At 39.1% G+C, this 24,288-nt stretch overlaps 1 protein-coding gene across 1 annotated transcript; it reads right to left on the bottom strand.

The window, feature by feature from the left end:
- Window positions 1–5,803: 5,803 nt before the first annotated feature.
- LOC119423762 (regulator of G-protein signaling 9) lies at window positions 5,804–24,075 on the bottom strand. Its single transcript, XM_037691176.1, has 17 exons — window positions 23,932–24,075; window positions 20,060–20,156; window positions 18,349–18,399; window positions 18,075–18,181; window positions 17,062–17,113; window positions 16,918–16,976; window positions 16,757–16,833; window positions 16,585–16,666; window positions 11,400–11,462; window positions 10,051–10,080; window positions 9,901–9,962; window positions 8,159–8,272; window positions 7,108–7,223; window positions 6,912–6,999; window positions 6,656–6,794; window positions 6,464–6,546; window positions 5,804–6,000 (listed from the first exon to the last, which is right to left on the bottom strand). Exons 1-17 carry the CDS (start codon window positions 23,998–24,000, stop codon window positions 5,817–5,819), a joined length of 1,473 nt encoding a protein of 490 aa, XP_037547104.1. The 5' UTR covers window positions 24,001–24,075; the 3' UTR covers window positions 5,804–5,816.
- Between the last annotated feature and the right edge of the window lie 213 nt (window positions 24,076–24,288).

The following is a 24,288-nucleotide window of genomic DNA, read 5'->3' as shown; positions in this document are numbered from 1 at the left end:
ATATATATATATGCAAGACTTTCCCTAAAATAAAGGCCTCGCCTGGATGGAAGCATATTGTTTTCAGAGCTGTATAAACTTTTCTAGATTGATGGTGCCTTTCCAGATGTGTGAACTCCCCATGGTAGAGGCATTAATGCACACCTATACCATCAGGGAAGCGTGTTTTTTGAACTTTGCACTGGCGATTTGTATAATCCCTTTCCCCTTTAGTACAGAGGATGTGGCATCCTAGTTTTCTAAAATAATTTCAGGTTTTCGTTCATCTAACAACAGATTTTTGTTTAAATCTATCTAGTCCTTTTTTTTTTTATCTGTTTCTATTTAACTGAAGTACAGTAGTGCCTGGACCAAGGCTAATGAGTACCTTTATAAAATTGTGCAACACATATACACATGTTGTTAAAATTACGTAGGTTTAAGAGTTTAGAACATTGCAAGATTGTGGGAAGAGTTTATAAAGCCTTAATATATAATTACTAAAATAAATATAGCATTTCTACTTCTCTGTTTTTCACCTGTCACGGGGGGGGGGGGGTGAAATGTAAACCCCACGTTAATCATGAGACTACTGCAAAATGCTACGCCGACTGTTTGTGGTTCATACCATTTACATTTACAACCTTTTGTTATTCTTGTACAACTTTTCTGAGACGTGTTGCTGCCATAAAATTTAAAAAATAAAAAATAAAAATAAAAATACCTTGTTCTTTGTCAGAAAATTATGCAGCTTCTTAGTTTAAACGTGAGATATTTACCATGTTTCTCTGTGGGGAAAAAATGAGGCTTGTGACATTTGCAAATCATTGCATTCTGTTTTGTTTTTTTAATATATTTTACACAACGTCCCAACTTTCGAGGAATTAGGGTTACACTAAATGCTCGTTAACAGTTACAAAAATACTTCATAGGTCTTATCGTGTTGCCTTGGCTTTCAGAAAACATCTGCGTAGACTCCTTGCTTTGAAGAAAAGCGCAAACCGAGGCGTTGTAAGGCTGCTGTTCGGCTACAACAAATATAGAATGAGGTTTCAATATGAAAGCTACAATCTACGTTGTGAAAGCACTTGAACTTTCATGCACCCCCTGTTGAAACTAACCCCCCAGCCTGGACGAGGCTGGTGCTCACTGTGAGTTAGGGTGGGTGACTGTAAGGCTGCAGTTAAAAGACAGCTTAAGAAAAAAATAACAGTGTTTGGCAATTTATTTTTATTTATTTTTTTGCTTCTTAGCTTAAATGCTGTCTTGTAATCTGTATTTTTCAGGACTTGATAGAGAAGTTTACTTTATGAAAAGCCACACAAAAAAAATGCACTGGAACTATTTTTCTGCTGTAATAAATATCCATGCTATGTCAGAAGGACTGGTAAATATTTACGTGATGATTCAGATGTTTTGAAGTGGGATTCTGTGAAAGATTATACACAATTACTATCTTACTTGTTGCAGATCAATTATCCAACAACATCAGTTTGGAGAAATAGGCCACAAATCTCATCTAGCTCTGTCCGTGGAATTCCCTGTGCATTTCTTATCATTGTTTATGAGATTTCCTGTGATAGGTAAACATCAGATCACATCTGCAACAGATGTGCCTGGGGAAACACTCAAACCAGCAGGCGGTTGGGTAGCTAATGCTCAAAACAGTGAGTTTAGGATGAGTTCACCAAAGACCATCGACCAGCTCTCTGTTCACTGTCCCAGTCTGAGTGGTTGTCCTCTATTTGTTTATGTTACAGAATGTGCATCTCACGGTGTTGTTAGCCTGTTAGCCTGTTCCGTTCTGCCGAGTGAGGCTCTCCCAGGGGCAGATGATTTCCTCAGTTTCCACCCCTCCCTCAGAGGCAGGCCTGTTCTCCTCCTCCTCATCCTCAGATTCGATGGGATAGATCCGACACTCAGGAGGTATGTCTACTTTTATCTGAAAAAAGCTAAATAAAAAAGTAATAAACACAGAAAAGATGATTTTATAAACTCAACGGTCTTAAAGTGTTTCTGTCTGGAGTTGTTTACGAAAATACAACAATGGAGTTGAACATCTAGAGAAAAACAATGTTTAAAAGCACCGGTAAAATAAAACTTCAACACTTGCTCTTGTCAAGGGCGTACGCTTTTCCCCCTCCTCTCCCTCTCTCCTTTGCTTTTCTCTGTCCTGTCTGTGAAACTCCTTTAGAGCCTCTCTTCTACCAATCTTAAATCATAATTCTGCTATGGATTTGGTCAAATGGTCCCTGAACGCGATTGACAACATTTCTTCGAAGAGAAGATGTGCTTTTTTTTTTTTTAGCATGGACTTTTTTGGTTAAGGCAGGCTTTAGGCGAGCCGACTTGCCCTGCTGGCACGCATGAAGCTGGATATCTCATCGACCTGGAAGACTTGATGATGTGTCTATCTCTGCTGTCAATTGAGAATGTTAAGGACGCATATATAATTGAATTTAAGATAGTTGGTTTCCTGTTTTTTTTTTTTTTTATTCGGCTGGTTCCTGGTTTATCAACAAACAAGGAAGTTATCAGCAGCACATTTGGCCCTGGTCAGGCTGCCTGCCTTATGTGATGGCTTGGTTCGTGCCTCGAGCACCCAGACTCAGTTGCTTTTGGCAGGATGGATCAGATCTCGGGAATTACTCTCAGGTACGGACCAGTGGTGTGGCCAATTAATTTGGACATTTCGGAACCGAGAGGACCGACTTAAACTCGAGGTAGAAATAATCAGTAAAGTTCTGCTCGTCTCCAAAATAATTGTGTTTATCTGAGTTTGGCTCCCTGACTGGCCTTGACAGGCCACCTTATCTTAATTCGCCTGGAAGCTCTGTAAACCTTGATGCTCTGCCCCCACCCCTCCTCCCACCTAGGAAGTCTATGGACCAATCAGAGGGGCCCAGCTGAATAAATATTCTGTCATCATTTCAGAACTTACTTGCCCGTTCGTCTGGGTGGAGCCTGACTCGGTTCATCTGGCGTGATCGGCTGAATGCGGCTACTCGTCGCCGCAGTTGTGTGACATTTCGGTGACAAGCTGGCAAACATGGCAGAAGGGCTGCAGCCTCTTTTCAGCAGGCGGCGAAGGGACAGGGCCACACGAGATTTGGACACGTTCCCTCCGTCGGGGGCTCGAGGCTCGATGTTGCGCTCACCTTCACCCTCGCTGGCCTCCAAGCGGCGCTCGGAGACGGAGGTGCTGTCCAAGGCCACGCTGATGGGGGACGGACACGTCGGGGTGTGGGCCAAGAAGGGGAAGGAAGGAGAGGCACTGGCAGAGGGGGGGTCGATGATTCCAGAATAGACGGCGAGGTGAGGGACAGGGGTGGTAAATCTGCAGAGCTGTGAGGTCAAAGGTCAGGAGGCACAAGTCAGAAGGTATCCAGAAAAGGCCAAATACAAATACAAATATAAATTTTGGAAGCCATTTACTACAAAAAAAGCATTAATACGTTATAAAAGGCATCCTGTTTACTATAAAAGTTATTTTAAACGTTTTTAATCTACGTATTTAGCGTAATGTGTGGCAAAAAAAAATCAATTTTTAATTTCACTGAAGGAATCTTCCCAAGGAATAAATAAAGTTTTATCCAATCTAATCTAATCTGTTCGCATTTACTTATGAATTGTGATTTATCATAAATCTTTATTGTGCTTTGAAGGAAACAAACATCTGGTTATGACTTTTAGAATTTCCAAAAAAGTGAACAAAACACAGCCTGCAATTGGGAGCAAAATCCAAATCTGCAAGTAAAAATAATAAAATTCCGATTTCTCTTTAGTTGATGGATGGCGGGCGATGTCTTAGCCAATCAAAGTAGAATGGGCGTTTTAGGGAACGGAAGCAGCTTTTCCTGGGAAATCTGCAAACATGCAAAAGCAAGGAGGACAATGACTGTAATGATATGTACAATATTGGAGGCTAATCTGTAAAAAAATAAAAAAGGGAAACTACAGAAAATGGATTTCCTGTGAAAATGCAGCATGAATGATTATTGCTGAATGTTTTTGCTGAAAGCTGATGAAAATGTTGAAGCCAGGCTGAAAGGTTTCTTCCATAAACTGTTAAGTTGAATTTGAACAGCTGACATGTGCAGGAAAATAAAGGCAGAAAGCAAAATGAAAACAGCAGATTTGAACAGAATCAGCTAAAATAGGCAGAAAGATGCTGAACAGATTACAAAACAATATTAAATGAACAAAAAAAGAAACTGAAATAAGCAGAATACATGAAATAAGTAACAAGGGAGGCTAAAACAAAATAAGCTATAAAATAATAAATAAGCTCATTTTCAACGAGGAATAAAATGACCAAAAAAGCTAAATTTGAAAAACCAAAAGTCACAGCATAAAGGAATGAGCTGAACATTTTGATTTATAAACTGTTAAAATTTACACAATTGTGCAAAACAGAATAAGTTTTGGTTTAAAACATTAGATACTGGAACAGTTCAGGGGTTCCCAACACTGGTCCTTGAGGAACACCATCCTGCATGTTTTAGTTGTTTCTCTGCTCCGACACACCTGATTTTAATTAATGGGTGATTTACAGGCTTCTGCAGAACATGAGGAAGTAATTAAATCACTGAATCAGGTTTGATGGAGCAGGGAAACAACTAAAACATGCAGGATGGTGTTCCTCAAGGACTAGGGTTGGGAACCCCTGCGATTAGCACGATAACAATATTGGTTAGAATAATTTTATCTCTGTTATAGGAATTTCAAAAAGGGTATAGAAAAACCAGAGGAGGACTGCAGTTTTTAATGTACTTCAAATGTAAGGATATGGTGTATCTTTGTTAGTTGTCTTTTATTTTTTTTAGAATAAAACCACAAATATTATTGGTTTGTACATTATTTTAGTGTATAACCTATATCCTAAAATATGTACTTTTTTGTGTGTCCGTTGTAAAGATTGTTTGTTTTTCTGTTTGTCCTAAATTGAGTGGAGTTTGGTTTTATGTGAACACAGATTTTTATCTAGAGCTTGGAAAACAGATGATTTTCATGCAACATGTTTTAACTAAAAAAGATATATAACAAAAAAAAATTGGGTTGTTAGATTCAGATCCAAACAAATTTGTATTTGATATTTTGTTGCAACACTGGGCTGAGTAACTTTTTATACCATTAAAAGCCGTAACTTTAGAAGGAAAGAATGGAAATGTTATGTCTAAAAACAACAATGTGCAGCATAACAAACTGTTTATGTGACGTTTTATGGAAAAAGAAGCAACTTAACACAAACAAATAACATGAGGTAGTTTTTGTGGAGACTTTATTAACTTATGATTGACGACAAAGAAAAACAGAAAGCAACAGAATAAACAGAGAAAGGACAGACAGAATAACCCAATCAGAATGAGTTTGTACATAATGAACATAAATGTAACAAAAACAGACTAAATGTTTTTATTCAGTCGTACTAAAATTATATAATTTAATGTTTCAACACTAATCTGTCTGGAAAAGCTCTCAAACTCTGACTAACTGCATGTGCACATAAAGAGATTGAACTGGACTACTTACATTTTTTATTTTTAATGCATATCAAGTTATGTTTATTGCTATTTTACCTTAATACGCACATTTACCTTAAGTTTAAAACCACATGGTCAAGTTATTGCTTCACTATTGCACATTCTCCTTAAGAAAAGAAAGTTTTTGTTGTATTTTATAACTTCAAAACAAATAAAAAGCAACTGCTATGGTAAAAGTAATGATTAGAGCAGCATTGCTCTCAAACTGAAACAGCCTATCTTTAGAATTAGGAAAAAAATAACTTCAAATATTAAACAAAAGACTGTTCGTCCCTGAACATTTTGCGTTTGCATTTATTTGTTAGGAGGACGAGGGGGAACCTCCTTGCCCTGCTTGCTGAGTTTGCTCATGACCTGCGTGATGTCAACGGGGGCATTGGCGGCCATCTTGGCCCTTTGCTCCTGCTCTTGTTGTCGGATGATGATGGGGCTGAGACTGGGCCGTCTGTTCCTGGCGTTCTGCTCCAGCTGTGAATCACTGCAGCGACATAGAGAGAGAAAAAGAAACAACAATGGAAGGAAAAGGATAAGAATGTGGTTGTTTCTGCAGGACTAGTGTATTTTCCAGCGTATAAGTCGCATCAGTCAAAAAAAACATCACGAAGAGGAAAAAAAACACATATAAGTCGCTTTGGCATATAAGTTGCATTTATTATGCGTCATCGCTGACCCGTTGCATTTATTATGCTTTTATTTAATGGTCAAAACAGCTTCATTTTGGCTGGGCAGCGCTGCACCATCCATGCACTGACTGACAAATTTATGTAAAAAAAAAAAAGAGACTTATACGCTGGAAAATACGGTACATTGAATTCAAACTGAGTTTAATTATGGGACTTTTTATTTTTATCTTTTCTTTTTGTTGTAGTGAATAAAACTTTATGCTAGCCTTAAACAGTGTACATTATTAGGGGTAAAAACACTTAAAGGCTGCCTCTCACTTGAATTTGTGCTCCTCAGGATTGATGGCCTTCTTGATCGTATCCTTAAAAACTGGAGATTTCAGGTACCGACCATAAGAGTCCTGCAAAACAAAAAAGGGTCACACTGTGCAGTAGATGTTTAAAGGAAATACATAAATAAACGTGCCACACTACCATCCCCGAGCTCCAACTAATGATGCGTTCACTGACCTTCTTCATTAGCATGTAGATGTGAGTTTGTGCTGCATCCAGAACATATCTGTGTGGGTGTTTCAGGCCCTTCACAGTGATTTCCATCGTCTTTCCATCAATATTGATCCATCGCGGTGCGCCACGAGCCAAGAATGCCCTGGGAATGATTGAAGAAGTGAAGAAGAGAGGCGATAAAACTAGCATGCACTCAAAATGAATTAGCAAAATATCCAGACTTGTTAGGAAAAACAAGCTTGTTGCGTAAAAGCATTACTTGTAGATCTGCTCTGCTTTCTCCTTCATTGTCGCAGCAGTGCCCCACTTCAAATCCTCACAACCTTCCCAGAATGCCAAGTTCTCACCTATAAAGTCCAAAAGAGATTTAAAAAAAGTACTTATAAGGTTTACATAAAAATAAACCCGCTAAACTGATGCCATTTTCACCGTTGATTTAAATTCCACCACCTTACCGCTGAATTCTTTCTTCAAGAAGAGCCTAAAATCATCTCGTCCTCGAGGGTCTGAGAGCAGCTCTTTAAAGCTGAACGTCCACCTCTCCACGCGCATCTTTGATGGCGTTTCCACGCTGCCGCGCACACAGATAACCACAGAGGAAGACAATCAGCCAACTGAACAACACAGGTTTTAAACTGCCACCCAGCTTTAAGTGGAGAAAGTGGTTCCTGATTTATCCAAAAACAAGAACGTCGTCGGCAGCTAATCTGGTCCTGGTCAGGTTGCCTGCCTTATGTGATGGCTTGGTTCAGGCCTCGAGCACCAAGACTCAAATGCTTCAGATCTTGGGGAATACTTCCAGGTACGGTCCAGTGGTGTGGCCATTTAATTTGGACGTATCGGAACCAAGAGGACCGACACGGACTCAAGGTAGATATAATCGGTAAAGTTCTGCCTGTCCCCAAAACAATCGTGTTTATCTAAATTCGGCTCCCTGACTGGCCTTGAGAGGCCACCTTGATCTTAATTCGCCTGGAAGCTCCGTAAACCTTGATGCTCTGCCCCTCCCAGGAAGCCTGCAGACCAATCAGAGGGGCCCAGCTGAATAAATATTCTGTCATCATTTCAGGACTCTGGGTTCTATCGGACATTGTCCTTGGTCGTTCTCGGCACCCTCCGAGAGTGTACAGATCTCTCCAGAGGGAACTGTGAACTGAGCGATTTATCATTCTTATCTGAACTCTTGCAGTGCCTCTGTGTGTTGTCTCTGGACATGCTCACCACCCTGGCACCCCCCCCCCCGCCCCCCCCCCCCCCCCCCCCCCCGCAGTATGTCTACGCCATTATGTGCTTGTGTGCAAGTTTTTTTTTTTTTCCATTTTCATGCTTTTAATCTTCAGCCAAAGATTAAGAGCATGTTAGGATTGTTTTTGCCTCCAAAACCTATGTTGTCACTTTCACCACTTTTGTTCAAAGAGGTCCCACTTGTGAATGAGTCGTTGAGGATCAATGTGATTTATCTTTTTAAATAAAAGTTGAATGAAAAAAATATTCATAATGACTCACTTTGGCATGTTCAGGGTCCAATACGTCGTATCGTCAGTGAGCCAGGGGTTACTGGGAAGACACTTGGACAGAAAAGGGTCATGGCCACAATAGGTAGCGCAGTACTTCACCAATCTGCAATTAAGAAAACAAAATAAGTCACTGTCTGAAATACATCTGTATACAAAATTGATATTTTCTTCCACCTCAATCAGCCATAAATACTCTTGAGCTGAAAATTACTTTACATTTTGGTGACTTTCTCTCGGGGATAGACACATTTTAATTGTGTTTGTTACATTTCTTGCAAAATCAGCAACATTTGAAGTGTTTCAAAGCAACTACACTTGCTATTTACTGGTAGAGAAAAAGAAAAATCTGCAATTGTTGAGACAAATCCTGCCATTTCCAGTTACAGTAACTGCAGAAAGTTGGCCATAAATTGCCCAGGAACATTAAAGGTTTTTTAGACTGAAACCAATTATGGCCCTAATTCTTGGATAACACACTAACAAGGTAAGAGCTTCCAGGGAGCTGGAAAAAAATAATTGTGGAATTGATACGATTGTCAACAATAAATGGAGATGATAATGGAGTAAAAATGAGAAAAAAACATGGACTCAGTTGTGATTAGGAGGCAGAAGTTGAGTCTTAGCAGAGGGACAATGGCTGATTTTACTGAGATTTGATTAACTTGTACTTTTGTATGAAATTGGATAAAGAATAGTAACTAATGGAAACTTTATTCCATTAAAAGCTGCCCATGAAAGTATTTTATCAGTGTTCAAAAAAATAAACGCAACACTTTTTGATTTTGCTCCCATTTTTGATGTTGAACTCAAAGATCTAAAACTTTATTTTATGTACACAAAAGGCCTTTTTCTATTAAATATTGTTCACAAATGTGTGTAAATCTGTGTTTCTGAGCACTTCTCCTTTGTAGAGACAATCCATCCACCTCTCAGGTGTGGCATATCAAGGTGCTGATTAGCCAGCATGATTAGGTGTACCTTAGGCTGCCCACAATAAAAGGCCGCTCAGTTTTATCACAGCACAATGCCACAGAAGTAATTTCTGAGGAGGCATGCAGTTAGCATGCTGACTACAGAAATTTCCAGAGCTGTTGCTTGTGAATTAACTGTTCATTTCTCTGCCATAAGCCATCACCAAAAGCATTTCAGAGAATTTGGCAGTGCATCCAACTGGCCTCACAACCAAAGATCACGTGTAACTACACCAGCCCAGGAGCTCCACATCCAGCATCTTCCCCTCTAAGATCGTCTGGGACCAGCCACCTGGACAGCTGCTGAAACAATCAGTTTGCAAAACCAAAGAATTTCTGCACAAACGGTCAGAAACCATCTCAGGGAAGCTCATCATCCTCAACTGTGGCATTAAAACTGCACATTTTAGAGAGGCCTGTTATTGTGGGCAGCTTAAGGTACACCTGTGCAATAATCACGCTGTCTACCCAGCCTCTTGATGTGCCACACCTGTGAAGTAGATGGATTATCTCAGTAAAGGAGAAGTGCTCACTAACACAGATTTACGCACAGTTGTGAACAACGTTTGACAGAAAATGGAATTTTGTGTACATGGAAAAAGTCTTAGACCTTTGAGTTCAGCTCATGAAACATGGGAGCAAAAAAAAGAAGTGCTGCGTTTTTATTTTGGTTCAGTATTAGTGTATTCTCATGATGAAAGAACCAATAAAAGGCATCTGTCTATTGTTGCAGACATTGTAGAAATAAAGAGTTTCTTACGCGCCAATGGACACAGACGACTTCACTCTGGGCCTCATGATGGCCTGCTGCGTGAAGATCATCTACAGAAGTTCAGAGAAGACACACTGAACAACGTGCAACTGTTAGCTGTACAACACAGAATGAGGCAGAAGTAAAAACCTCACTTACAATTCTCTCGTAGTAATCAGGAGTTTGAGCCTGAGGGGGGAAAAAAAAACATTAATCAAACGAAATTTCTATTCCATGCACAAAATACAGTGTGAAATCTGAGAGCTAAATGACTATGAAGTTTGCTGAAAAAGCCTAAACTGAGTCGTTTAAAGCTAAAACAAGCAGAGCAGTAGCTAAAATGAACATAAAAAGTTACATTAGCAAAACAGGCTAAAATTAGCTAAATGCAAGCAGAAAAGCTACACTAGCAAAAACCAGCAGAAAATAAAAACACTAAACTAAACTAAAACTAACAAAACAGTAGAAGCTTAATGCAAAATGTATGCTAACATGGTCAAAATTGTAATAAAAAATATTTTTTTAAATAGTTACATTTAGCTAAGCTGTAGCTAAAATAAATAAACCAGATGCTAAAGCTAAAATAAAATAAAAAACGGTCGAATAAAAGCAGAACAAATGCTAAAGATGGCAAAACTGCAGCTAAAACTAGCAAAACATATGCTAAGGCAAAACAGCAGGAAAAAAAATAGCTGCAATTACAAAAACTGTAGTTAAAAGTTTTAAAAAAGCAGGACTGTAGCTGAAAACTTAAAAAGGTAGAATAGATAAATGCTAATAAGACCTAAGCAGTAGCTAAAAGTGGCTAAATGGTAGCTATATGCTAAAAGGGGCAAGTACGCTAACACAGATTTTAAAGAGCAATGTTTTAAAGGAACTAAAGAATTTCAATGAGGGACTTTATTTTAAATAAAGTTAAGTAATTAAAAAAAACTATAAAAGTTAAAAAAAATGGCATACTATTTCTGAATGAGCTGAATGTTTTGATATATATGAATGGTTAAAATGTCACACAGTACGAAGAAGTAGTTTGAATGTGAAAATGTAGGAAGCGTGCTGACTCAACATTCTCACGGATCTCGTCGTGAAATTATTCAAATCAATTCATAGTGAAGCTGCGAGAAACGGTTCTCTGCCAGCCGAGCTTCTTTGATTTGTACAACCACTGTGAGTTGTAGACCTTGAGAGTGGAAGTTGTTAGGAAAGGCATTTGTTTCCCTTTAAATTACAGTCTCAGAATTGATTATATGGTGCAGACATGGGTGGTGGTGATGATCCAAAAAGGTTATTTGTAACTAGTTTAAAGGTGTAGATTGAAAAATAGAGCCAAGGAAAGTTTCTGCAGAAGAGAAGAAAAGATCAATATTAGTAACAGAGTGCTGTAAACCTAAAAAAGAAAGCAAGTATTGTTTACCGCAGCTGCATTCATGCATTAAAGCTTCTTATTGAATATAAGCTGATTGGAAAGATTTATGTTCATTCAGGTCATGCCGAGACTGACCTGTTACCTCGTCTGCATTAGGATCTGTTCTTCGATCCAGTCCGTAGTCCATGGCACTCACTGTCCCTGGCTGCAGACACAGTAAAAACGCCAATTAGGCATTGTGTGTTTACCAAATGACTAATTAATCACAGCAGATGGCTGTTTTCTAATGCTAATCACCAGCTGAATATGTACAGTGATTTTTCTGGCCATCTGAGACTCCAAGCAGCTAGTTATGAGCAGCAAACGGGACTTTGTGGATTCAAATCCTGCCAGTGTTTTAATAGCTAGTTTTCTGATCGCATATAGTCAGTGAAGGTGGAGGGTCTTGTTTGATCCCTTGCCCTTATCTAATGGTGTCCCACAAAGAAGATTTCTGGGGCCTACTCTTTTCAATATTTATATCAGTAACATACCCCTGGCAGTAGGTGGTTCTGTATGTAGCAGTAGTCAAAGAGGGACTGGATGTATAGATGATGGTATCGTCAGCATATACAGGTATATGCTGACGATACCATCATCTATACATCCAGTCCCTCTTTGACTACTGCTCTGTCTTCATTGGCTAGCTTCACTTTGATTCAACAGGTTTTCACTGATCTAAATCTGGTTTTAAACACAGACAAAACTAAATATATGATTTTCAATCGAAACCTAGCACAAGTTGAGTGCCGCCTTTAAATTTCTTCATCGCCCAGTACTGAGATTTACTTTGTAGAAAGGTATAAGTATATTGATATCTGGCTTCACAACAAATTCACATGATACATAAACGTCCTGCTTTCAAAGGTTAAATCCTGCACCGGCATTCGTTACTGTAATAAATCTTCCTTTACACGCTCAGCCACACAGCTACTGGGTAAAATGACAGTTTGCTTCCAATCCAGGATTATGGTGATATGGTTTACAAGTGTGCCTCAAAAACTCCCCTACACAAACTGGATGTTATCTATCATGCTGCTTTCTGGTTTGTAACTGGAGCTTCTTTAAAAACACATCACTACAATCTGTACTCCCTGATGAACTGCCCTTCTCTTTATTCTCACAGAAAAATGGTGAATTAGGTTGAAAAAAGTTGAAATGAGTGGAAAATATGGAATTAGCTGAAAAAAATAAAATTAGCATAAAAACAGCTAAATAGAAGCTGAAATAGCAGAAAAGGCTGAAACTTGCATAAATAAGCTGAACGGAGCATAACAAGCTGAAATTGGCAGAAAGAGGTTGGAAGAAGCACAACAATGTTGTAGTTAGCAGAAATAAGCTGAAAGGAGCACAAAACAGCTGAAAAAACCCCAGCTGAAATTAGCCGAAAGTAGCTGATTTTTTTTCACAAGGAAGCTGAACCAGATCAAAAGGAGCAGTAAAAGGTTGTAAACAGATCTAAAAAAAAATGAAAATGAGCTCAATTCATTTTCTATGAGGACAAAAATTAACAGAAAAGGCTAAATATTTCACAAAGCTAAAGTTGCACCAATACCAAAGTCATAGCACCCTTCTCCTGAAACAGCTGAACGTTTTTATGATTTGTTGAAAGAGCACAACAATTCTGGAAAGAGAAAGATGCTGAAAAACGTACGGAAGAAAAATGGATCACAATAGTGTGAATGCTTCATAAACGTTCACACAAATATATGAAATACTGTGTGTGGTTATGACATGACACAATAAAATCCAATTAAATTACATATTATTGTCCTGCTGGAGAAACTCTTTAAAAAATTTTTTGGAGACATCCACAAGAGGACAAAACAAGCGATGCACTGTTTGCTTCTTCGACAAACATGTGATGTCATAACCGTTGGCCCCCGACTCTCTGAGCAGTGACTCACATCAGTAAGTGGAAACACTCACTGCTTCTTGTTCTGAGCCGAAGCATCCGTGTTTAATTAAATGCTCTCAGCTGTGTTTCTGCTCCAGCCTCGGCTCATCTGTTGTGAAATTTAACCTCCCGTGGCAAATCCAAGCTAGCTGTTGCAACTTAGGTGCAACTGCTCCGACACGTTTGGTGCACCGGGCTGCGATTGTTGCCCACGTTGTTGAGCTTTTCACAGCGTAGGCTCACTTTAACACAAACCGATACTGTGGCAGCGTCGTACTACCGCCTGCAGCTGCACAAAACATGGAGAATAAAATGTGTAGCGTCAGATGGGTTGATAACCCTGATAAACAGAATTAAAAACAAAAACAATTTCAAACTCTAATTGTTTTTTATCGGATAACTTGACACAGTCCGCCACTTTAGTCAGCGTCACAACTCAAGGCGGGCAGCACGGTGGCGCAACTGGTAGAGCTGCTGCCTCTCAGCGAGCAGGTCCCTGGTTCAAACCCCGGTCCAGGGGCCTTTCTGGGTGGAGTTTGCATGTTCTCTCCGTGCATGCGTGGGTTTTCTCCGGGTACTCCGGTTTCCTCCCACAGTCCAAAAACATGCATGTTAGGCTGATTGGTAACTCTAAATTGTCCCTAGGTGTGAGTGAGAGAGTGAATGGTTGTTTGTCTCGTTTGTCTCTATGTGGCCCTGTGATGGATTTGCGACCCGTCCAGGGTGTACCCCGCCCCTCGCACAGTGATTGCTGGACATGGGCACCAGCGACCCCCGTGACCCAAAATGGAATAAACGGGTAAAGATAATGGATGGATGGATGGACAACTCAAGGCTCTCCGTGTGCACGAGGCGCAAACCGCTGCACCACATTCTCTCGCGCAGTGTGAAATATTAATCAGTGGTGCCCTTTCTGCTGCCTGGACATGTAATGGTAATGAGGCATCATGGGCTGAGATAATGAGATACCCTGGGAAGTGTAGAGGTGACATGCGATTTATTTTCAGGTTTCTGTGTCTGCCGGTGTTACGCAGCAAATCTACACGAAGCTGCATCCTGTTTTCACACCATAAGTCTGATAGATATCTGTGTGTGTGCTTGTATTATCAATGTGGAGACTTAAATCTAATGATGAGAACACTTGTCTCTTCTAGTGACAAAAAGAGCTCCTCTTAATGTAATTATCACCCGCTGTCAAAGGCAAAAGGGCAATTATATTTTAGCCCTTGTCTGAGTTAATTTGTCTGTATCATTAGCAACATGTCTCATAAAAAAAGGACCAGGGGTCTGCAACCTTTACAATCGAGGTATTTGTGCACCTTTGCTCATTAATAACAAAACGTGTCCAGAAAACAGGCTACAACTGTAATTATCAACTGGTGGCCCATGGGCCACTTTAAGTTAGCTAGAAGGGGGGGTTCCAGCCAGTAGGGGTTACAATATAAAACTAACATTTCACGATAACAAATTTTGCTGGGCGATTAATCGTCTCAGAAATTATTGCGATGAACGATAATATTGTTTGGAATTTGACAATAATTAGTAATTATTGTCATTTTTAAGGAGAAACGTTTGTTAATGTGTTTTGCATGTACAGTAGTACCTTTTTTCAACCACCGGATGGCAATATAAGACTGAACTGAAGGATGGATAGTGAGGGAACGAGCAGCATGTCTCTAAGAAAAATGAGAGGGAGGCTTAGCTTAACTTGTAGCTTAGCTTATCAGCTTAGCTGCTTTTAATGATCCAAAAACATGATTTTGAACAGTTAAAATGGATTTTAAAGAGAAAGGTCAGTGTAGAGCACCGGAGTTGAGCCTTTTGTCATCCAGTGTCTTCAGTAGAAAGAGAGACACGAAGAAACGATAAAGCCGATAAATGAAAATGAGGTTGATAATTTTAATTTATCGTGCGATTAATTGATTTATTGTTTATTGTGAAAGGCCTAGGTACAATATAAATCTAACATAACATTTATTTATATTAGTATATGTATTTGTGACATTAAATTTATAAATAAAAACAAATACTTTCATTTACTTTGAATGTACAGTATACTGTATGCAATTGACTTGCCATTTTTCTTCTCGGCAATTTATCTAAAAGGTGTCCCAAAATAATTCTGATGGATTTTTGGTTTAAGCTTCAAAGAGCCGCTGCAAAAGGCCCAAAGAGCCATGTGGCCCCTGAACCACAGGTTGCAGACCCCTGCATTGGACGAATTTTCATGAAACTCCCTGAAAGCATTCCTTGGATGTACAAGTGTCACCGATTACCTTTTGGAGTCAACCAAATTTAAAATGTCTCTCTCAGCTAAGGAACTAGAGAAAACACAAAAATGGCTACAACTCGGACAGTTTTCAGATACTGCGCTAAGATTTGCTGTGGTAGTAGCTGATCATCATCCCCAATACCCACTCCAAGCGCCACACATTGCACAATATTTTTTTCTTTGTACATGGAATCTAATCGTTGGCACCAACCCTGTCTGTTAGCAAAATATCTAATGAATACCTGAATGGATTTTACTAAAATTCTTAAAAAGTAATCATTAGGCTCCTTTTGGCCAATCTAAGATGGCTATCACAGCTAATTGACATTAGTCAACATAACAATGGGTATTTTTACAGACATTAAGCTAAAGTGGTAGTAGCTGAGTCATACCTAATACTAAAATTTTCCACAAGATTACACATAACATAATATACACCCTTTGACAAAAACGGATATACAGTAGTCCCTCACTACTTCGTGGTTCATTTATCGTGGACTCGCTCTATCACGGTTTTTCAAAACAAGAGTGAACATGACACACAATTGGCTGACTGATGGATGAGCCGCACGATCGGCATGGAATTTTTTATTTAAAATTATTTTATCTAGCACCTCCTGCACCTTTTGTGCAGCCCTTACTGCAGGATAAACTTCCTGCTGCAGCTGATCAGCTGTTCACCGTGCAGAATGGAGAAGTGGGCGTGGCCAAGAGCGCTTGCAGGTGGCAAAAGGCAGAGGAGGCAGGGAGCTGAAATCATGACATTCTGTGCTCTTTTAGAGCGTTTAGAGTTTAGAAGCATTGTTTTAGAATATTGCAAGAGTGTGGGAAGAGTTTAAAACACCTTTATATATATATACAAAAATACTAAAACAAACTACTACTTACTACTTGTACTACTATTCCTACTTCGCGGTTTTACACTTATTGCGGGGCTTCAGGGTATAATACCCCGTGACAAACGAGGGACTACTGTAACTCTGTCCCTTTTCCTCGTATTAACGTTGTTTAAACTTCTGACATGGAAGGTGGCAGGCAATATGCGTTCAATAAATGCTAGGCATTTAATTTATATGGTTTAAAACTGAATAAGTGCAAATCAAGTGTGTGTTTTCGAACCGGAGGCCTGTGAACCACCCAGTAGGCTCTCTCCTGACACTCAAACACCACACGGTCTGGTTTCTTCCTCTCTTTCGCAGCTCTAAAAATCACAAACAGGCAAAACAATTGTGTGACAGCGTCCTCACTATAAATTAGAAAGACGTGGCTGAGTTGTCTGCACGTCGCCCACCTGTACTGTTCTTTAGCTTGCATCACGATGAAGTCCCATTTATGATTCATCCACTTGTGAAGATGGTTGTACTGCTCCTGAGAACATGAAATGCCTCAGAAGAAGAAAAAATACACACATCTAAAGTTTTTATTTCTTGACTCTCTCAGCTGGGTCCTCACCTGCTCGTGGAGCTCTAAGATTCCTTTCTTACGTATGTTTCTTTTCGCAAGATAGATTGCTTTAGTGATTAAACCGACAGATTAGTTAATGAATTGTTGATAAAATTAGATAAAATGTACGCACCAACTGTTTGTTGTACTCACCATAATCTGTGTCTTCAACAGGCCACTGCTGTGTGGGCCAGAAATAGGGTGTCTGAATGAAACGAGACAAAAAATCGGATTAAACCTTTTTGTCTGAAGAAATTACCGTATTTTTCGTACTATAAGGCGCACCAGATTATACGGCGCAATATCAATGAACGGGTCTGTTTTCATACATAAGGTGATTATAAGAATCATTAAGCGAAACAAAACATTTACATAAGTCAAACTTTAACTTTAGTTCAACATTGTTCAGTTGTACCACATAAAATCAGTTCCAGGTCAGTAAGCACAGTCAGAATGAACAAATAAGGAGCACTGGATTATAAGGCTCGCTGTCGATTTTTGAGAAAATTAAAGAATTTTAAGTGCACCTTATAGTCTGAAAAATACAGTATAAATATTTTGTAATATGGTCAGTCTAACAAAAGCTTTCTATACTTATCAGTTGTTTGTTAGTAGAAAACAAAAACAAAAATCAACTTTTTTTTGCCAAATAATTGTTTCAATTCCCAAAAAAACAGCTTTTCTATTTACTTCTGTGTATTTAAATACAAACATCATGGATGCTCTTGGAAAAGCTCGCTTTGCTCTGATTGGTCAGCTCCAGGAGCCTGATGAGGCACCACCAAACTTCACCCTACAGTACAGTCAGAGTTGGTCAGTGCTATTCAACTAAATTGCTCTTGGGGTCACAGTTACTGAAAACCAAGAGCTCAGGGGTCGGACATCCAGCCGTTAATGTCATTAAGTTAGTTTTAGGGTTTAAAATCTAATTAGATTTAAAAATGAGCCCACTGGTGGGCCAAACTGAGCTCAGTCAGTTGAATAGCGGTTTTTCAGATCATGTGAAACCCAGAAAAAACAAATAAATGTCTTTATTCTCATTGTTTGGACTCCAAAGAGGTAAAAAGTGTTGGACTCCTACATTTTTTGTTCCCCATCTTGGCTTTTCTTTGTCATATTATACCAGTTTGAGGGCTTGACATGGGTTCCAGGTGCAGCGTGTTTACCTGGAAGCGATACAGGGACGCATCTGGTTTGATCACTAAACGTTTGTGGTCTTGTAAAGGGTAGATGTATCCTAACGCCACCAGCATAGAGCCAACGTTTCTGGCTTCTGCTGACAATAAACAGAGGTATTAACAAGATATTAGACACTCGAGAAATTAGGAAGAAAACAATCGTAAAAAAAAAATAAATAAAAAAGCATACCTAAAATGTTAACTTAATTTAAAAAAGATCCATCATATGAATTTGCATTGCATCAGATGGCTCATCTCTTACCTTGTGCATCTATTTGAAATCTGTCTGCCAACCATGCAACTATGTCTTCACCTGGGAAAAGACAAATGCCAGGCGGACAATTATTTTCAAATGCAAATACGTCTGTTGGTACCATTCTACAGTAATAAAAATGATGTTACTTGAGTCCAAATCCAGAAACTGAGGCTTGTCCACATGCACTTTACCATACCATACCATACCAATTTATTTATAAAGCACTTAAAAAAGTAACAAGGCCAACCAAAGTGATGTTTAAGTGAATTTGAGTGCGTTTTATGCATCTGTGTATGTTTTTTGTGTTAATAGTTAAGCCCTCCTGGGCCTTCTTCCATGGAAATGATTCAAAATTAAACAGATGTGCTCAGAATGGGACATACCTTGATCTTGGAGTACAGCTTAAATGGTTCTGAATGTTTGTTTTTTTATGCTTTTTTAAATTATTATTGGTTTGATTAAACTGGGGTTGCAATCCTTATTTCAATTTTCTTTTAAATGGTGCCACATTTGTTAGAAAATGCATTTGTGGACTGAGCAGCAGAGTTGAGCAGCAAAGACAGAATATGGGCTACGTCCTTAAAAATCTTATAAAATCTCTTAATCTGCTATTGACTCTTGTTTTGTGTGGTTTATTGGCTTAAATGATTTAAGTCTGAAGAAACAAGGCTAATCAGTAATTTAACAATTTATTTGTTTAACAAAAAGGGGCCTCTGGAGCATGCGGAAGAACCATACACAGCCACAACAACCTGGTAACTCCTCGTGCTGCTTAGCAGCTTGGCGAGATGGCGTCCTATTCTTCAACGAGCATTTGTAACAAGTCAGCGAATGTGGTTGTGTTGGTCCCTCTGGAAGAAACAGCCCAAGCTCATCCCACTGGTGTTCCGTGGGGTTGAGGTCACTGCAGGAAGGCTATTTTCTCCTCTCAATCCCAAATTCTAAAGGTAGTCTGTGATAAAACCTTGGCCTGTGAGGGTGAGCATTCTCATCTTGGAGGATAGAGTTTGGCCCTAGATTGAGGAACTATAGGATTACCTCTAGTTGCTTCCATGTACTGACAAACAGGTGCCAATCAGGCCCTTGATTGATTGACAACTGGAGTACCAGCAAAAGTCAATAGTAGAATAAATTGTCTGGAACTGGCAGAGAAGTTTTTTATGTGTGCAACCCACATACTCAACTCTGCTGACATTTGTTGCCAAGAAGCACAGTTACAACAAATAAAAAACTAAACAGAAATGCCCTTACTTTTTGTGCTATGTTTATATTTACATGCACGAAGGCTGTTTGTGTGTGACTGTAAATTCTAGAGGGAAAAGGAAAAGGTGTCATAATAGAAGCATAAAGAAAGACAAGAAACGGTGTAAAGGAGTCCGTTTAGTTTGCTGGAATGCAAAGATCACAAATGACGTAAGAGTCCAGGTTCCCTCTCTGCTCTTCTTCCTCCCTCCTGTTTTTGTCTCTCTTCTCATTCCCTCTTGTCTGTTCAATCATCTTCCTCCTCCTCTTCGCTTCCTACTTCCTCCCTCGGCCTGAGTCTGAGACCGTGGGGGTTGTCATGGAGATGCAATCTGTAGCTCTTGAGTTTGAGCCCCATATAGCTGTGGTATTTTTCAGTGAGAGCATGATCACAGAATCAGCGGCTGAATGAGCGCGCACTGCTGGACACATGCAATCAACTATTCCTGTGCATGTGTGGGCTGCGTTTTCTTACCGGTCATAGCGTGTGGTATAGTTGTGATAACAAGTCTCTGAGGCTGTGACTTGACTCCCGTGTTGGGGTCCTGCATCTCCAGCAGCACCTTCTCTGCCTGTAAAAAGGGAAAAATACGTGTAAGAAAAAAGGTGGGTGAAGGTAGAGGTCACCATGCCAACAAGTTGCTGTGACAACGGGTCGTGGGGCAGCGTGCATGGTGGGAAAAATCTATAGTTGATAAGAAATCTTCTGTGTTTGCAAAAGTAATGTATTCAATGAGTTTCTAGGATGTGATGTTGGTTACGATTGTTGTCCTGGTTTCAAGCATCCCATAGGCTCACTGCCAACCTCAGTTATTGTGTGAATGTTTAGGAAGCATTTACTCTACTGTGATCCATTTTTCTTCGACACGATTCTCGTCCTGCAGTTTTCAGCTGTTTCAACAAATCATAAATCAAAACGTTCAGCTCTTTCAGGACAATCCTGCTATGACTTTTGGTATTGGTGCAACTTTAGATATTTAGCCTTTTCTGCCATTTTTTGCCTCATAGAAAATGAAATGAGCTCATTTTACATCCTTCACATCTTTAGATCTGTTTACAACCTTGTACTGCTCCTTTCACGTTTTGTTCTGCTTCAGCTTCTTTCAGCTTCCTTGTATAAATTTTAACATTTTTTTCAGCTACTTTCAGCTATTTTGTGCTCCTTTCAGATTCTTTCTGCTAATTACAGCCTTTTGGTACTTTTAACTTATGTCTGCTAATTTCAGATTGTTATGCTCCTTTAAGCTTTTTCCTGCATGTTTCAGCTTTTTCTGCTAATTCAGCAAATATTTAGCTGTTTTTATGCTAATTTTAGCTTTTTCAGCTAATTCCACATTCTTTGCACTCATTTCAACTTTTTTCAGCGTAATTCAGTAAAAATGTGCTCTCTCCATTTCCTTCAGGCAATTTAAGCTTCTTTCTGCTTTTTTAGCTACTTTCAGCAGTTTTTTTTTTCAAATTTCATATTTTTTCAGATAATTTCCAGTTTTTGTGCTAATGTCTGCTTCTTTCAGCTTAATTGGGCAAACGTGTTATTTCTGCTTCGTTCTGCCAATTCAAACTTGTTCTACCTTTTCAGCTAGCTTTTTAGCATTCTTTAGCTACTTTAATTTGTTTTCAGATAAATTCAAGTTTTTCATGGTAATTTCTGCTACTTTCAGCTTAATTTACTTCTTTATGATAATTTCAGCTCGTTATGCTCCTTTCAGCTTTTTCTGATAATTTCAGCTTTTTCTGCTATTTCATAAGCTGTTTCTATGCTAATTTTAGCTTTTGAAGCTAATTCCACTTTTTTGTTTTTAGCTCATTTCAGCTCTTTCTGCTTCCTTCTGGTTGTTTAAGCTTCTGCCTTTTCAGCTACTGTTCAGGCATTTCCCCCTATTTTTAGCTTTTTTAAGCTAATTTCTAATTTTTGTGCTCATATCTGCTAATTTAACCTCATTCAGCAAAGTGTTCTTTCTGCTTTTTTATGCTAATTTAGGCTTGTTCTTCCATTTCAGCTACAATTCAGTATGTTTTTAGCTAATTTAAGCTGTTTTTCACAATAAGCATTCACACTGTATTTTCACAGGAAATGCAATTTATCTAGCTATCACCTGCAACATAAGACAAGCAAAAATGTGTTTACCTCTGTGTGTGTTTCTTAACAAAACACCTGATAAACCACAGGTTCGAGCTAAAATAAAATAAAATAAAAACCTATAAGAAGTAATGATTTGATGCACATGTAGTTGAAAAACTTTTGGAGTCAACCCATTTCAAGATGGCTACCACAACTAGCCAGCTTTAGTGCACACAAAAATGGTTATAGCTCATATTTTGAGATAAAATTTGCTGTGGTGGCTCTGAGCACTGTATGATAACACCAAACGATTGCTTAAAACTTTGGTATTAACTGTTGGAGTCAATCCAGTTTGTCTGTTAGCAAAATGGCTTGTGAACAACTGGACGGAGTTGAATGAGACTCTCAGAGAATAATCACTGATTGTACATGTTTATAACATGTTAACTTTTAATGGCAATGCAATTCAAAATGGCCACCACAGGTAATAATCTTCAGCTGGCATAAAAACTATGTCATTTATACAGACCTTAAGCTAAAGTTTGGTGTGGTTGTAGCTGAGAGTCCTTCACAACGCATGGTCTGAGGACTAACAGATCCAACAAGATCTTAGTACGGAATTGTGCATGTTTAGTTTCAAACTTTGACCAAAATGACTTTAACTCCATCAGTTTTCAACATAAGTTGCATGCATTCATTTAAGAGATGCTAGAACTTATATTTAAATATATTTTTAAGCTACACATATTCAAGCTTGTAGAAGTACTTCAAAAATCAAATGAGTGCTGCAACGATTCGGTCTTTGTGATTAATGAACTCTTCCAAAACAACAGTTCAGCGTTTGGTGCAAAAGCTGCGACACTTCGTTAGAAAGTGCCGAGAGGTGAGACAACACGCCGTGATCTCATTCTTCGGCTCATGTGGGTGATTTGCAGTGAGTCACCGTCCTTCTCAACACCGTTTCCGTTTTTGTAACTGATCCCACAGCTCCCGCAGATTTCACAGCTCAGGTGAAAACAAGAAACCTCACAGTAAATTAAAGGTTGCAACGTGATGAAGACCGATGAATTAAAGTCATAAATTAAGAAACTAAATCAGCACATTTGCTTTCTCATTTCAATGGTTAATCTTTCGTCCCCTTAAGAAAATGTACAGACTAAATTTGTGAACAACTGCCTGCTATCTATGAAAACAGCTGAAGTGGCTAAAAACAGGTCAACAACATTGACGTCCGGTCCATGAAAGAGCAATTTAGGATTTAACTTTGGTGTATTTTATGATTTGTTGAGAAAAGTAGCAGATAAAAAGGCTTTGTTTACATTCAGTGCATGCCCACATTTCTGGAATGTACCTGGAATATTCAGTCAATTTAAACTGCACCCTCTAATATAGATTAGAATGACCTTTTGTTGTCTGATTTCATCGTTTGCAACGAGTGCCTTGATTGCAGCATGTGTGTGTGTGTGTGTGTGTGTGTGTGTGTGTGTGTGTGTGTGTGTGTGTGTGTGTGTGTGTGTGTGTGACTCTCAGGTCTGTTTTGAAGTGGCTTTATGCTTTGAAGTCATCCAGGAGAGAGTCTAAGCCTGTAACTGAGCCGGACGAATGTGCTTTTATGGCTCAAAGGGGGATGATTTTCCTTCACGTTCCCCTAAGGGTGCTCACTCTGCGACAGACTAATGAAATCAGGTTTTTAGTTAATACTTTTTCCTCACCATCTTTTGTCTGATGCCAGTTGTGCTGAATGATTTTGATGCATCAAGACACACTCGCATCTGAGAGCCAGGCGGTTGTTCTCACTAGCCTGGATTAACTTCTTTCCAACAGCAGCTCAGGTACAGGTGGGAGCACTTGTACTGATCCATACTTATGCTTATTAAACCAAATGACCTTATCAGTGGGGGAAAAAAGACTGAAGCAAAAGAACAGTTTAACATTCTTGGATACAAAATGCACTGTGAAATTAAGGGGGCATTTGATTAGCATTGTTCTGACTGCTTTTCTGTACACTCAATTAATTTAAAATTACACTGATTTCTTAAACTGAAGAGGACCTGTGGGATTTTCAAAACGCCTCATTGAGAAAATTACTGAATCTTCACCAGCCTAAAAGCAGAAACTAATCAACAGTTCTCCAAGAACTCAAAGAATACGATGATTTTCATAGCCTGACGTAGTTTATAAACCTATAATTTGTGATGTTACAGGAGAGTAGTACAATGTTGTTCATTTTGCATGTGTTGGAGGGTCTGCAGGTGAAAGCCTGTGGGCAGAGATTTACAGCTTACCTGTTTGAGACAAGCCATCCGCGGTCGGTACCTCTGTCCATGGTCCCGGAGAGCATTTCTAATAGTCATGTTGATGATGTTGCTGCACTCACACACACACACACACAAACACAAACAACGCTGCTGTCGCCTGTGAGCTCTGTGTCGTGTGAGGATGCTTGAGGGGAATCGATACAATCGATGGTAATGCTGCGTTCAAATGTCCTACCAAAGCTCTTGTTAGGACGGTGGGACTTTTTAAAACGCATTGTTGCATTTTTTATTTTTCATGTTGAACGTTCACGTTATAAATAATTTAAAGGTATAAATTGTATACGAGTACGAAAAAACAAAGGGCTTCAAACGCACAGTCTTGAT

Source organism: Nematolebias whitei, chromosome 17 (assembly GCF_014905685.2).
Source record: "Nematolebias whitei isolate Nwh7 chromosome 17, NemWhi1, whole genome shotgun sequence".
NCBI classification, from domain to species: domain Eukaryota; kingdom Metazoa; phylum Chordata; class Actinopteri; order Cyprinodontiformes; family Rivulidae; genus Nematolebias; species Nematolebias whitei.
Note: the sequence above shows the minus strand (reverse complement) of the source record. Positions and strands in the feature narration are given on the sequence as shown.

Excerpts from the sequence above, each read along its gene's own strand:
- LOC119423762 (XM_037691176.1), bottom strand. The coding sequence starts at position 24,000 with ATGACTATTAGAAATGCTCTCCGGGACCATGGACAGAGGTACCGACCG. Across the intron at positions 20,157-23,931 it reads GGATGGCTTGTCTCAAACAG|GCAGAGAAGGTGCTGCTGGA; the intron begins GTAAGCTGTAAA and ends CCCTTTTTACAG. Across the intron at positions 16,977-17,061 it reads TGTTGAAGACACAGATTATG|CAATCTATCTTGCGAAAAGA; the intron begins GTGAGTACAACA and ends TAATCACTAAAG.